This window comes from Bufo bufo, chromosome 3, assembly GCF_905171765.1.
Source record: "Bufo bufo chromosome 3, aBufBuf1.1, whole genome shotgun sequence".
In the NCBI taxonomy this organism is placed as follows: Eukaryota; Metazoa; Chordata; class Amphibia; order Anura; family Bufonidae; genus Bufo; species Bufo bufo.
Genome location: NC_053391.1, coordinates 313,978,008 through 313,993,579, shown reverse-complemented (window position 1 = coordinate 313,993,579; position 15,572 = coordinate 313,978,008). Strand labels below are relative to the sequence as shown.

General features: G+C 44.3%; 1 protein-coding gene across 2 annotated transcripts in view; it reads left to right on the top strand.

Annotated features, from left to right (window-relative positions):
* The window catches only part of LOC120995230 (lysophospholipid acyltransferase 2-like), a 96,175-nt gene that overhangs the window by 20,587 nt on the left and 60,016 nt on the right, over nucleotides 1-15,572 (top strand). Inside the window, exon 2 of one of the 2 annotated variants that reach the window (XM_040424294.1) lies at nucleotides 7,816-7,961. The exons of the other annotated variant lie outside the window; for it this stretch is intronic. Within the exon in view, the coding sequence (XP_040280228.1) occupies nucleotides 7,816-7,961 (146 nt within the window). The remainder of the gene's footprint in view (nucleotides 1-7,815; nucleotides 7,962-15,572) is intronic. 2 annotated transcript variants of the gene reach the window in all.

The following is a 15,572-nucleotide window of genomic DNA, read 5'->3' as shown; positions in this document are numbered from 1 at the left end:
AAGAATCATATTTAGGGGACACTTACATCAGAGGTATTTTTTAACGCAATATTCATAGAAACGCCTTTTAAAAAAAAATTGGGGCCACATTTATTTTTCGTTTCAGCAGTACTATGCGATTGGTAATTAAATAAAACTCATTATTCATCTGTAGCAACACAAATTATAACACCTCCTGTATAGACAGGTAATTAATTGTCAATTCACTGCTGCTTTGAGGGAAAGATTTTAGGGCACATTTATTAAGGCCTCATGCACACGACCGTTGTGTGTTTTGCGGTCCGCAAATTGCAGATCCACAAAACACGGATGGCGTCCGCGTGCGTTCCGCAATTTGCGGAACGGAATGGACAGCCATTGAATTAACTGCCTATTCTGGTCTGAAAAACGGACAAGAATAGGACAGGTTATATTTTTTTAGCGGATCATGTAACGGAGCAACGGATGCGGACAGCACATGGAGTGCTGTCCGCATCTTTTGCGGCCCTATTTAAGTGAATGGGTCCGCACCCGAGCCTCAAAAACTGTGGCTCGGGTGCGGACTAAAACAACGGTCATGTGCATGAGGCCTTAGACCAGCGTTTTAGACGCCAGTCTTGATAAGGCCCAGCACTGGCAATGAATCCGTCTCAGTTGGCGCAAGCTTCTGCATAACTTTTGCTCATCCACCGCCGCTTCTAAATGTAGGACAGTTTCCTTGCTGTCTTACATTTAGACCATTTTCTATGCCTAAACCAGGTGTAGAAAGTGGCAAATAAAACGGGCCTTCTGGCCCGTCCCCTTCCCTGCCCAAGCCATGCCTACTTTTTTAGAACTGGCGTGAGCGAGGAAAAGTCACAGATGCAAAGGACCTTTGCGCCACAATCTGTGCCAGAAATAAGCCTAATATAGACATATTTTTGTTTAATAAATGACCCCTTTATCTGCAAGGTAATGCTCATTATAAGGCCTCATGCACACGACCGTTGTGTGTTTTGCGGTCCGTAAACCGCAGATCTGCAAAACACGGATAGCGTCCGTGTGCGTTCCGCAATTTTGCGGAACGGCACAGACAGCCTTTAATATAACTGCCTATTCTTGTCTGCAAAGCGCAGACAAGAATAGGACATGTTATATTTTTTTGGCGGACCACGGAACGGAGCAACAGATGCGGACAGCACACGGAGTGCTGTCCCCATCTTTTGCGGCCCCATTGAAGTGAATGGGTCCGCATCCAAGCCGCCAAAACTGCGGTTCGGATGCGGACCAACACAACGGCCGTGTGCATGAAACCTTATAGTAGGTTTAGAATTTGGATAATAGTGTGACAGCTGTATTGTTCTTTTGATAGGAGTAGATAAAGACATTGCATTGATTAGTGTAATGTGTGATGTTCTAATTGAATTACTACAGGAGATTTCTCTGGTTGCTGTGACGGCCTGACTGAGGAAGTTACAGGGGTTATCCAGTCCTATAAAATGTCCCCCCATATGCCGGGCCCCCCACACTGAATATACCTACCTGGGTCCCCGCTCCCTGCGCTGCTCCTGGTCCCCGCACCGCCGCTGCTGCTTCTTCCCGTGCATGGATGAAAACATCTGGTGGGGGGCAGCCAATGGCAGGCAGGGACAGGGATCAGCCTCCCTAGCATCACCTGCTACCTGCCGACCAGGAGCGGCGCAGGGAGCGGAGACCCAGGTAAGTAGATTCAGTGTGGGGGGCCCGGCATATAGGGGGGCTTTTTATAGGATTGGAGGGGTTTTCCGCTGTTTTCTTACTGATGATCTATCCTTTGGATAGGTCATCAGCATCTCATCTGCTAGTTGAGAAGGCAGCAGCACTCGCAGCTGCGCTGAAGTCTTCTCACTGCTTCCCGCAGGCCATTATGTCATGAGGCCTGGGCGCAGCTCTGCCCCATTCACCGGGGACCCCTGCCAATCTGATGCTCAGGGGAGGGCTGGCAGCCTTAGTCCTGGGGGGCAAATCCAGTCAAGTGGCCCATTTTTAGCCCCGCCCATTATTAAAAGCCCCTCCTACATTTAATAGGCCACTCCCAACACACACTGTACAGCTGACATTCTATAGTTGAGGCCTGTCTACACATCATACGAAGAGGGGAGGACCTGTCCTGGCTGCACTGCCTGCTTATACAACAAGCTACAGCCAGGAAGCTCCTCCGCTCTCCTCCCTCCCCAGATCCTGCTTAAGGCTTGTGGTTCCCCCCCACCATCTGCCACCCGCCCGTGGCCTGCTGCCCCCTTTCGTCATCCTCACCCAGCTCTGAATCCTCCTTCTGCAAATGGCAGGGGGAGGAGCCGGAGCATCTCCTCCCCTACATAGCACCACATACCTCTTACATCCAGTGATGTCACCTTTGTTGTAGACGTTCTTTTTCCTCATCTTCTCCATTCAGACCAGACCGCCATGATGATTTTTCAGCCATCTCCCGTCTCTGCAGAGATTGAGAAACAGACATTAGTTTCCTGCCACCCCCAATACTATACTGCAGAAACAGTACCCCTGGGAATACTACTACCACACAGATAGTGCCCCCTTAAACAATTATTGGCACACAGTGCTCTAAAAAATAACTGCGCCCAGACACTAATAGTATAAAGATAATGTCCCCCAAAAATAATTGTGCTAAGCTGATACTGTGCTAGGGTGCCCCCAAAGTAACAGTGCCCCCCAAAATCCCACCAATAGAAATAATTATCTGCCAGAGCACACTTAGTAGTAATAATGCCCCAATAGTGCCCTAGTAATCATGTTCCTCATAGCCCCCCAGTAGTAGTAAAGCTCACCATAATACCCCCTAGTAGTACTAATTTTCCCTATAATGTGACAGTACATGAAATACCCCCGCTTAGTGCCCGCAGTTGAGCTAATGTCCCCATAATGTATGCCAGTATAAAATACCCCTATATAGTGCCCCAGTAAATGCACTCATACTGCTCCTCTCCCCCTTCCCCATAGTGTCCCCCATAATATGCCAGTAAAAAAATGCCCCTTAGTACCCCCAGCAGATGCCCCTATAGTGCTCCTCTCCCCCACAATGTGCCAGTAAAAAAATTTCCCTTCTTAGTGCCACCATATGCCCCAATAGTGCTCCACTCCCCCATAGTGCCCCCAAATAATGCCCCATAGTGCCGCTCTCCCCTATAGTGCCTGCCATAATGTGCCAGTAAAAAATGCCCCCTTAGTGCTACCAAATGCCATAGTGCCCCCCATAATGTTCCAATACAAAAGGCCCCTTTAGAGCCCCCACTTCCCCATAGTGCCCCCAAATAATGCCCCTATAGTAACCCCAGATGCCCCATAGTGCTGCTCTCCCCTATAGTGCCCCCCAGAATGTGCCAATAATTAAAAAAAAGCCCCTTTAGAGCCCCCAGATACCCCCATAGTGCTCCTGTCCCCCATGGTGCCCCCCCATAATGTGCCAGCAAGAAATGCCCCCATAGTGCCAGCTCCCCCTCCATAGTACAAGCCCCCCATAGTGCCAGGCCCCCCATAGTGGCAGCCCCCCCATAGTGCCAGCCCCCTTATAGTGCCAGCTCCTACCCCATAGTGCCACCCCCCCCCCCCCATAGTGCCAGCCCCCTTATAGTGCCAGCCCCTTTATAGTGTCAGCCCCCCCATAGTGCCACTTCACCCATAGTGCCAGCCCCCTTATAGTGCCAGCTCCCCCATAGTGCCAGCCCCCCCCGTAGTGCCAGCCCCCCCATAGTGCCATCTCCTACCCCATAGTGCCAGCCCCCCCCATAGTGCCAGCCCCCTTATAGTGCCAGCCCCTTTATAGTGTCAGCCCCCCCCCCATAGTGCCAGCCCCCTTATAGTGCCAGCCCCTTTATAGTGTCAGCCCCTTTATAGTGTCAGCCCCCCCCATAGTGCCACTTCACCCATAGTGCCAGCCCCCTTATAGTGCCAGCTCCCCCATAGTGCCAGCCCCCCCCGTGGTGCCAGCCCCCCCCATAGTGCCAGCTCCCCTATAGTGCAAGCCCCCCCATAGTGCCAGCTCCTACCCCATAGTGCCAGCCCCCCCCCATAGTGCCAGCCCCCTTATAGTGCCAGTCCCCCATAGTGTCAGCCCCCCCCATAGTTCCAGCCCCCCATAGTTCCAGCCCCCCATAGTGCCAGCCGCCCCATAGTGCCAGCTGCCCCATAGTGCCAGCCCTATAGTGCCCCCCCCCCATAGTGCTAGCTCCCCCAAAGTGCCAGATTCCCCACCTTAGTGCCAAATCCCCCCATAGTGCCAAATCCCCCCCATAGTGCCAGATCCCCCCCCCCATAGTGCCAGCCCCCCTATAGTGCCAGCCCCCCCATAGTGCCAGCTCCTCCCCCATAGTGCCAGCCCCCTTATAGTGACAGCCCCCCATAGTGTCAGCCCCCCATAGTGTCAGCCCCCCCTATAGTACCAGCCCCCCCATAGTGCCAGCCCCCCCATAGTGCCAGCTCCCCCATAGTTCCAGCCCCCCCTATAGTGCCAGCTCCCCCTATAGTGCCCCCCCATAGTGCTAGCTCCCCCAAAGTGCCAGATCCCCCCCCCATAGTGCCAGATCCCCCCATAGTGCCAGCCCCCCTTATAGTGCCAGATCCCCCCCAATAGTGCCAGCCCCCTGCAAAGAAGAAAAAAAAAACAACACTAATACTTACCTCCATCAGCAGCGATGCAGCCTCTTCTGGCCTGTGTCCCTGCTGTGTGCTGGCTCAGGCGTCGCAATGATAATGACGTCATTGCTCTGCCTGAGCCGGCCTCTGATAGGCTGCAGGCATTAGTGCCTGCGGCCTATCAGAAGAACAGGGGAGGGACACGCCTCTCCCTCCCCTGCCCCACAGCACACAGCACGGCCGCAATGACATCCAGGGCCGCGCCGCCTGTGGTGATGATCGGCGGTGCGGCCCTGAAGAATAAAAAAAAAAAAAAAAAAATAATTTTTTTTTTTTTAAGACGGTCGGCCCAGTGGCCGTTTATTTCGGGCGGCCTGGGGGGCAATTGCCTCCCTGCCCCCCGGCCCAGCCCGCCCCTGCTGATGCTGATGACTTAACCAGAGGATTAGATCATCAGTAAGAAAAAGACGGAGAACCCCTTTAAGCAAGACTGTCAGAAGTGCTAAAAGTCTAAACAAAGAGGAAGTTAAAGAGCCAGGACAGGAAGCAGAAGAGATGGCCTATATTATGGAAACAGCAGGGTGGACTGAGATACCTCCACAGTAGTGAATGTTAGCTATGGGAAGAGAGTAGCTCACAATGCTATTGGATGTGGTTGTCACCTGCAGTATACAGGGCTGTCCCTTCTTAGAAAATTACAGGCACAGAAACTAAGTCTAACAAAAATGTGGTGGTGTTCTTCAGTACTATTGGGAAAATGCATTTTGAATCCAACCTGCAGAAAAAAACATGGTTTTCACAGTACCTACCCCTCCGTCATGTGCCAATTCGTCACTGGTCCTCTCGATCTAAAGTGATTTTTTTAACCTATCCAAATTATCACAAATAAAGCATCTGTGCCCCCAGATACCTTTTTAAGCTATGATATAACTCATTGATATATGTCATTGTAGGCCAGACTGGTGCGCTTCATTTATGAACTGGCTTAGTTGCCCATAGCAACCGGTCAGATTCCACCTTTCATTTTCCAAAGGAGCTGTCAAAAATGAAAGGTGGAACCTGATTGGTTTCTATGGGCAACTAGTTCTACTTTACACCGGTTTGATAAATGTCCCCCTTTGTTTGTAATGTATGGGCTGCGCTTAAGCAAAATTCATATCGGCCGAAGTCTTGCAAGACTTAAGTGAGTTAATTTGGTATTGCTATCTGCATATTTAAAAACGTTTTTAATTAGTAATCTGAAGTCGGGTTTCGTACCAAGGTACCAGCCAGTAACAAACACGACTTTGGATTCCTATTTTAAAATGTTTTTAAAGACAGATAGGAATACCGAATTAATTCACCGAAGTCTCACCAGACTGCGGCCAATTAGAATTTTGCCTTCGCTCAGTCCATTCATTTTAATGCTGTACGGAGACAGCATTAAAATCAAAGTTTTTCTGAATGAATCGGCTTTGGATCTATGAGCCTAGACTACTTGTCAGTGGAGGGGGATCAACGACCCTAGTAACTATAGAAATCTAGTAACTATAGCCTGTAACATTATTACACTCTTTTAGCGCGTTCGCCCTCACCACCTCCTGTGGCAGTTTATGGGCGATGTAAATGAAGCATTACATTATGAAGGAGATTATCGTTTTAATAGCCGACAGTTGGTTTTCTGTCAAAGGCTCTAGTTTAAAAAAAATGTGGTGCGGGTTACAGAGAGATTCCCCATACAGGTGCTATATGCAAACATCATTGGTCACCGGCTACGCACTTTTGTGTCTGCGCAGTCTCTGAATCAAAAGACAATTATAACTTTAAGAGGTTCTCCCATCCGAATCAATTGGCATATCACTAAGATATGTCCCCGTTGTCTGATAGGTGCGGGTCCACCGAGAACAGAGCCCTGAAAGTGGTGGAGGGCACACTGCGCATGCACAACCGCCCTCCAGGTGAGGTTACAGGTCTTCTTTGAAAGCTGTGTACACCTTTTATGTTCCATGCAGAACTATGTGTCTCCATGACAACAGATTGGAAAAAACTATGTAGTCTGATCCTGCAGTCATACTTCCCCTACAGTTTAATGTACATCTGCTAGATTCCTGGAGAAACAATTAAATTGTATGTTCAATTTTATCCCTCACCATGAGGACAATGTTGGTGGTGCCCCCTCCCCTACAATGTTAAATCGCCATGTCATTCCACCAGATGTGTAAGACCAGCTTTAGGGCTCATGTACACGAATGTGTGCCGCCCGTGCCGTGCATTGGAGACCGCAATATGTGTGGCCAGTGCTGACAGATGTAGACCCATTCAACTTAAATGGGTCTGCGATCCATCTGCACCGCAAAAAAAAAATAGAGCATGTTTGTAGGCCGCAATACGGGCACGGCTGGCACACGTTCATGTGCATGAGCCCTTAGACTGAAACATTTCCTTTGTGAAAATGTTGTTCTTGGTTCAACAAGTAAAAATGGGAGAACAATAAAAATATTGTCACCGTGTTGACAGGTATACTATTGGCAGTATATTTGAAGTGGCTCAGGGTCCCTTTACACTGGCCGATGATCTGGCAGATTATGGGGAATGAAGCAGACGTTCCCAATGATTCCCTGCTCGTCAGTGGAGATGAGGGCTGTATTTACATGCAACAATCACCTCCACTGTATGGGGATAAGAGATTGATCCAGGGATCACTTGTCCCCATAGAGAATCATTGTTCCTAGGCAGAAGATCACTGTTTAGACAGAACGATCTGCTGCGCAGGAACAACGATTTTTGGTGTCGGCAGAACGACAGGATCACCTGATGAATGGACGTTTCCTCATTCATTGGGTGATTGCTGGCACCTTTTGCACAGACCGATTAATCTACCTGATCATCTGTATGTGCAATAGGATCACTACTAGTGTTGAGCGAACTTCTGTTTTAAGTTCGGCGTCTAAAGTTCGGCTTCCGGTTAGCGGAGGATCCCGATATGGATTCCGAATTCCGTTGTGGTCCGTGGTAGCGGAATCAATAATTGGCCATTATTGATTCCGCTACCACGGACCACAACGGAATTCGGAATCCATATCGGGATCCTCCGCTACCCAGAAGCCGAACTTTAGACGCCGAACTTAAAACAGAAGTTCGCTCATCTCTAATCACTACCTCTGTTGGCTAATAGCATTTCTTACAAATCAAGTCATATTTTAGCTATGTGCATGCAGTTACAATGTTTTTTCGTTTTTTCTATTTTAGCGCCTTTTCCTCACTGGACAGCTCTCTGCACTCATTTTGGCTTTCTTGTTCCGATACTGTCTGCCTCCTTCTCATTGTGGACCAAAAGTCAGACATGGCATTGCCACCTTGCTCGGAATTGGGCTGTCAACCTACTGCTTCGGATGGTGAGATATGAGTATTGCGCTCCTTCCTATAAAGCTACAATGAAAATTAAAATCCATTGCTCTGTAGCAGTTATACTTTATGCTAACCTCTAATAAGAAATCGTCTTGTGGTATCATTATAATATCTATGTGAAAGCTAACATACCCATGAATGTAAGAACCGACAGCACACGGACTAACTCATTACAGTCAATGGTGAAATTCACATGTGAGACCATTGGCCTGCACAGAGAAAGGTGCAGCATGCACCATGCAGGTTCATATAAGACTCGCCCATTTAAGTGAGTGGGTGCGTGATAAAAACATACAGTATACGGACAACATCTGTATGCAGTTTGTGTTTGCCAGCTTAATGTCGCTGATATGAAAGGAGCCTAAGGCCCCTTTCACACGGCCGAGTATTCTGCGCGGGTGCAATGCGTGAGGTGAACAAGTGCGGATGCGGTGCGATTTTCACGCATGGTTGCTAGGAGATGATAGGGATGAAAGCAACCCCGGACCCCATTAAAGTGTATTTTCTGTATTATTTTCCCTTATAACATGGTTATAAGGGAAAATAATAGCATTCTTAATACAGAATGCTTAGTAAACTGTAGATTGAAGTGTTATAAAATAAAAAAAAATTAACTCACCTCATCCAATTGATCGCACAGCCGGCATCGTCTTCTTGCTTCTTCTTTCCGGACCTGCAAAAGGACCTTTGGTGACGTAATCGCGCTCACCACGTGGCGAGCGCGGTGACGTCAGCGCAGGTCCTGCTGAATGAAGATAGAAATCTTCTATCTTTATTCAGCAGGACCTTTGGTGATGTCACCTGATTACGTCACCAAAGGTCGTTTTGCAGGTCCGGAAAAAAGAAGAAAGAAGACATGCCGGCTGCGTGATCAAGTGGATGAGGTGAGTTAAATATTATTTTTTAAACCCACAAGGCACATTTTACTAAGCATTCTGTATTAAGAATGCTATTATTTTCCCTTATAACCATGTTATAAGGGAAAATATAAAAATCGACAGAATAGCAACCCAAACCCGAACTTCAGTGAAGAAGTTCAGGTTCGGGTCTGGGTACCACAGCCAGTTTTTTATCACGCGCGTGCAAAAAGCATTGCACCCCGTGAGAAAAACAAAATCGGAACGCAATGGCAGTCAAAATTGACTTCAATTGCGTACCTACTCGCACTTTTTCCCGCGACGCACCCGCATCCTATCCGGCCCTCACACGCAACGGATAAAGTTTCTGGTTTTACCTCTATGGTTTGGATCTTTATTTTCGACACAGTTTGTCACAATTATCCTGTGCATCAGGTTCATTGACTGCTTCCAGTATGGCTGATATGTTGTGAACTGATGGTTTCTCTATCAGACCGGGTGATTTTCCGTTTTTTTTTTTTTACTCCAAGCCCTCACAAAGCCATAATATTTTTCGTTTTTTATTCACATAGCCTTATGAGAGCTTGTTTTTTGAAGGACAAGATGTACTTTCTAATTGCACCATTTATGGTTCCATATAATGTGGTGGGAAACGGGGGAAAAATTCCAATGGTTGTGGAATTATATAGAAATAACACCATTCCGCCAGAGTTTTATTGAGGTTATTTTGCACCGTTTCTTATGCGGTAAAACTGACCTGTTACTTTTATTCTCTGGATAAATACAATTACAATGATACCACATACAGTATGTATAGTTTTTCTTGTGTTTCAACCCCTTACGGACACATGATGTACCGTTACGGCATGTTTCCCGAGTCCTTAAGGACACATGACGTACCGGTACGTCATGTGTTGTTCCGATCACCGGCGGGCGGTGATCGGAACAAGATGCCTGTTCAAATCATTGAGTAGGCACCTCGGCTAAATGCGCGGGGGGGTCCCGTGACCCCCCCGTGTCGGCGATCGCCGCAAACCGCAGGTCAATTCAGACCTGTGGTTTGCGGCTTTTTATGGTGCGGGCGGCGGCGGCAGCAGTGCTATCGGGTCCCCATTGGGCTGTGGGGGGGACCCGATGGCATGGAAGGCAGCGCGATGCCTTCCTGAGGCATCTGCGCTGCCTTCCAGTGAAGAGCCTGTGAGATCCAGCCCCCTGGATCTCACAGGCCCCGGAAGCTGTATGAGTAATACACACAGTATTACTCATACAGCCAATACATTCCAATACAGAAGTATTGGAATGCATTGTAAAGGAATATACCCCCAAAAGTTCAAGTCCCAAAGTGGGACAAAATATAAAGTGAAAAAAAACTTTATTTTTTAAAGTTTTTCCCCCAAAAAATGTAAAGTTTCAAGTAAAAATAAACAAAAACGTCATTTTCCCCAAATAAAGTTTAAAAAAATTGGGTAAAAAATAGGGGGGGAAAGAAAGTATACATATTAGGTATCACCGCGTCCGTATCGACCGGCTCTATAAACATATCACATGACCTAACCCCTCAGATGAACACCATAAAAAATAAAAACTGTGCTAAATAAACCATTTTTTTGTCACCTTACATCACAAAAAGTACAACAGCAAGCGATCAAAAAGGCGTTTGCCCACCAAAATAGTACCAATCTAACCGTCACCTCATCCCGCAAAAAATGAGCCCCTACCTGAGACAATCGCCCAAAAAATAAAAAAACTATGGCTCAGAATATGGAGACACTTAAACATCATTTTTTTTGTTTGAAAAAAGCTGTTATTGTGTAAAACTTACATAATTAAAAAAAAGTATACATATTTGGTATCGCCGCGTTCGTATCGACTGGCTCTAAAAAAATATCACATGACCTAACCTCTCAGATGAACACCGTAAAAAATAAAAAAATAAAAACTGTGCTAAATAAACCATTTTTTGTCACCTTACATCACAAAAAGTGTAATAGCAAGCGATCAAAAAGTCATATGCACCCCAAAATAGTGCCAATCAAACATTCATCTAATCCCGCAAAAAATGACACCCTACCTAAGATAATCGCCCAAAAACTGAAAAAACTATGGCTGTCAGAATATGGAGACACTAAAACATGATTTTTTTTTTCCCAAAAATTATATTATTGTGTAAAACTTACATAAATAAAAAAAAAGTATACATATTAGGTATCGCCGCGTCCGTATCTACCGGCTCTATAAAAATATCACATGACCTAACCCCTCAGATGAACACCGTAAAAATTTTTAAATAAAAACTGTGCTAAATAAACAATTTTTTGTCGACTTACATCACAAAAAGTGTAATAGCAAGCGATTAAAAAGTCACACGCACCCCAAAATAGTGCCAATAAAACCGTCATCTCATCCCGCAAAAATCATACCCTACCCAAGGTAATCGCCCAAAAACTGAAAAAATTATGGCTCTCCGACTATGGAAACACTAAAACATGATTTTTCAATCATTTTCAAAACTTACATAAATAAAAAAAAAAAATACATATTAGGTATCGCCGCATCCGTGACAACCTGGTCTATAAAAATATCACATGAACTAACCTGTCAGATGAATGTTGTAAATAACAAAAAATAAAAACGGTGCCAAAACAGCTATTTCTTGTTATCTTGCCTGACAAAAAGTGTAATATAGAGCAACCAAAAATCATATGTACCCTAAACTAGTACCAACAATACTGCCACCCTATCCCGTAGTTTCTAAAATGGGGCCACTTTTTGGGAGTTTCTACTCTACGGGTGCATCAGGGGGGCTTCAAATGGGACATGGTGTCAAAAAAACCAGTCCAGCAAAATCTGCCTTCCAAAAACCGTATGGCATTCCTTTCCTTCTGCGCCCTGCCGTGTGCCCGTACAGCTGTTTACGACCACATATAGGGTGTTTCTGTAAACTACAGAATCAGGGCCATAAATATTGAGTTTTGTTTGGCTGTTAACCCTTGCTTTGTTACTGGGAAAAATGGATTAAAATGGAAAATTTGCCAAAAAATTGAAATTCTGAAATTTCATCTCCATTTGCCAATAACTCTTGTGGAACACCTAAAGGGTTAACGACGTTTGTAAAATCTGTTTTGAATACCTTGAGGGGTGTAGTTTCTTAGATGGGGTCACTTTTATGGAGTTTCTACTCTAGGGGTGCATCAGGGGGGCTTCAAATGGGACATGGTTTCAAAAAAAACAGTCCAGCAAAACCTGCCTTCCAAAAACCGTATGGCATTCCTTTCCTTCTGCGCCCTGCCGTGTGCCCGTACAGCGGTTTACGACCACATATGGGGTAAACTACAGAATCAGGGCCATGAATATTGAGTTTGGTTTGGCTGTTAACCCTTGCTTTGTAACCGTAAAAAAATTATTAAAATGGAAAATCTGCCAAAAAAGTGAAATTTTGAAATTGTATCTCTATTTTCCATTAATTCTTGTGGAACACGTAAAGGGTTAACAAAGTTTGTAAAATCAGTTTTGAATACCTTGAGGGGTGTAGTTTATAGAATGGGGTCATTTTTGGGTGGTTTCTATTATGTAAGCCTCGCAAAGTGACTTCAGACCTGAACTGGTCCCTAAAAATTGGGTTTTTGAAAATTTCTGTAAAATTTCAAGATTTGCTTCTAAACTTCTAAGCCTTGTAACATACCCAAAAAATAAAATATCATTCCCAAAATGATCCAAACATGAAGTAGACATATGGGGAATGTAAAGTAATAACTATTTTTGGATGTATTACTATGTATTATAGAAGTAGAGATATTAAAACTTAGAAATTTGCAATTTTTTTTACTAATTTTTGGTAAATTTGGTATTGTTTTATAAATAAAAATGATTTTTTTTTTACTTCATTTTACCAGTGTCATGAAGTACAATATGTGACGAAAAAACAATCTCAGAATGGCCTGGATAAGTCAAAGCATTCTAAAGTTATCAGCACTTAAAGTGACACTGGTCAGATTTGCAAAAAATGGCCTGGTCCTTAAGGTGAAATAGGGCTGAGTCCTTAAGGGGTTAATACTGAAAAAAAAATCTTAACTTTGGGAAAAAAAGTTTTTCTTTGCATTGTCATATTCTGATCACCATAACATTTTACTTTTATGTGTACAGAGCTGTGTTAGTTGAAACCTACCTGGTTGAATACGGTGGGATCCTACCCCTGTGGTGACTGCACCTTCTGTGGAAAAATGATACCAAAAAAAGAATTCATCAACCCGGTTGACAATAAAAAATATCAAATTAAAGAATACATTAACTGTAAATCTACGGGTGTAGTGTACGCCATACAATGTGGGTGCCCCAAAATCTATATAGGTAAGACCATACAGGAATTGAGGAGACGCATCTCGAAACATCTTAGTACAATAAACACGGCCGGTGACACACCCCTCTCAAGACATGTACAAACCCATCATAATGGGAATACCCAGACTTTAAAAATATGGGGTATTCAGAAAGTAAAGCTAGGCCCCAGAATGGGGAATCTTGATAAAAGGTTACAACAGGAGGAGACTCGCTGGATATATCGTCTAGGCAGTCTAGCCCCCCATGGTCTAAATGAGGGATTTACATATGCCTCGTTCCTCTGAAAAGAGATTTAGGAACTCCAAAATAAAAATTACTAACCAGATTAGATATACTATCTATGAACCAAGACATAAGTAAGAGTAAGGGGGCAGAGTGGTCCTTACAAAATGTGTCATATACTCAAAAATTTATAAAAAAATAAAATAAAAAAATAAAAATGTTCTGAAATTAATTTGGGATATACAGATAACAATACAAATATGAGAATATAAAGAAAATTAAAATTACATGTATACTTACCAGTCTACCAGCAGTCCTAGTAGTGAGATGAGACCAAGCGACCTGAAAGAAAAGAAACAGAGAACATAAGTATACTGATCCTTGAATAAGAAAATAGTTAGGCTACCAGCGTAAAAGTATGATAGATACCTTGATTGCGGAAGACAATATAATAAATAGGTTATATAAAACTATTATAATATACGCAATTGTAAAGGTAACCATCGGCCCTGTATCCTCCTTTTTTTGAGTAGCTATAGGTTAACTCATTATGTGGCAGTTCTACATACAGGGACAGCCTGCATAGGGACTCGGTGACCTAAGGGAGGTCAAGGTCCCCTTATATGCACATTAGGCTAATATAGTAAAATATTGTGAATTAAAACATAAGCAAGTAGATATGTGAAATTAGGGAAGAGCATATGACAAAAGGCTATGGACCCCATGAAAATGCTAAAGCTAAAGAAAACATCTTACAGACACCAGCATCCAGAGAAATGCAGAGTTGATACAGGATTAAGCCGAATATATCTATTCAAAGTTCATATGCTCGCATGCAAACATTGGTGATGGGAAGATTGAACTACTGTATCACCTCACGCATGCGCAGCTCATGCAAGGTCTCCCCACTTACCAAAGTTCCCAGGCATGCGTAGTGGAAGTATACACCCTACTACGATATGCCTCTATAATACAAGTGCGCAAGCGCGAATAACGGGGAGAGAGCTAACTGCAATCACTACACGCACGCGCAGTAATCAGGATGCCCGCTGTGAAGACAAAGTACCCTGACATGCGCACTACCATCTGTTCATCAGGTACGCAGTAAAGTGAGAACGCAAGCGCACTCACAGAGACGGCACCTATTGGACAATAGGAATTGTGGGAGGCAACATAATAGCCGAAGGTCCTAAGAAGCTAACTTGGATTGGCTAAAATGATACAGGTAGCAACAAAAGAGATACATATTAGTCAGGAGCATTTTGACATCGAAAGGGAGGTTATAAAGACCGGACCCCGCCCCCTTCACAGTTACTGCCCAAACCCCTGAAGACGCCAGATCCCTGGCGAAACATGTCGGGTGGCAGATTGTGAACTTAGTGTTTTAACCAGCTAGCGGTTTGCTCAGTGATGGCCCAGCAATGTATATTAGCAAATTGACTAGCTAGGACCTGCAAACACTGATTCCAAGATAGGAGACTGCAAAGTTACGGCAGACACTGCGCAGCACAGTGCTTAGCCGTGTGGAAATAGAGGAGTCTATTAAGCAACCTCTATTGCTGAGCAGATATCCAGGCAGCCACATTGCTCTAACTGGCCATTTAAAGGGACAATGCAAACGCAGCTGAAAATTTTAAACTTTAAGTGTGTTATAGGTAGGAATAATTTTAGGGATTCAAAATAAATGTTATATATTAAATATAAAATTCTAGCACGTGTTAATCTAGAGACAACTAATGGTCTTATATGACCAATTGTAAATAAATAATTGATTGTGTCTCAACACGTGTGTAGGGGTCAGTTTGTAAAGAGAGTCAGAGCTGTGTTAGGACTCATTTTTTGCGGGGCAATCTGTACTTTTCATTGATACCATTCCGGGTTGTGTATGACTATTTGATCACTTTTTATTCATTTTTTTGTGGGAGGTGAAGCGACCAAAAAACGGCAAATCGGACATTTAGATTTTTTTTTCTGTTTTGCCATTTGCCGTATGGAATAAATATTAGCAAGCATTTTCACACTTGGTGATGCTCGTGATATATTTATGAAAATTATTTATGTATATTTATTTTAATTTTGGGGGAAGAGGAGTGATTATAATTTTTAATTTTTGTAAATATTTTTTAATACATGTTTTTTACACTTTTCATAATTCTCCTAGGGAACTATAACAAGCAATCA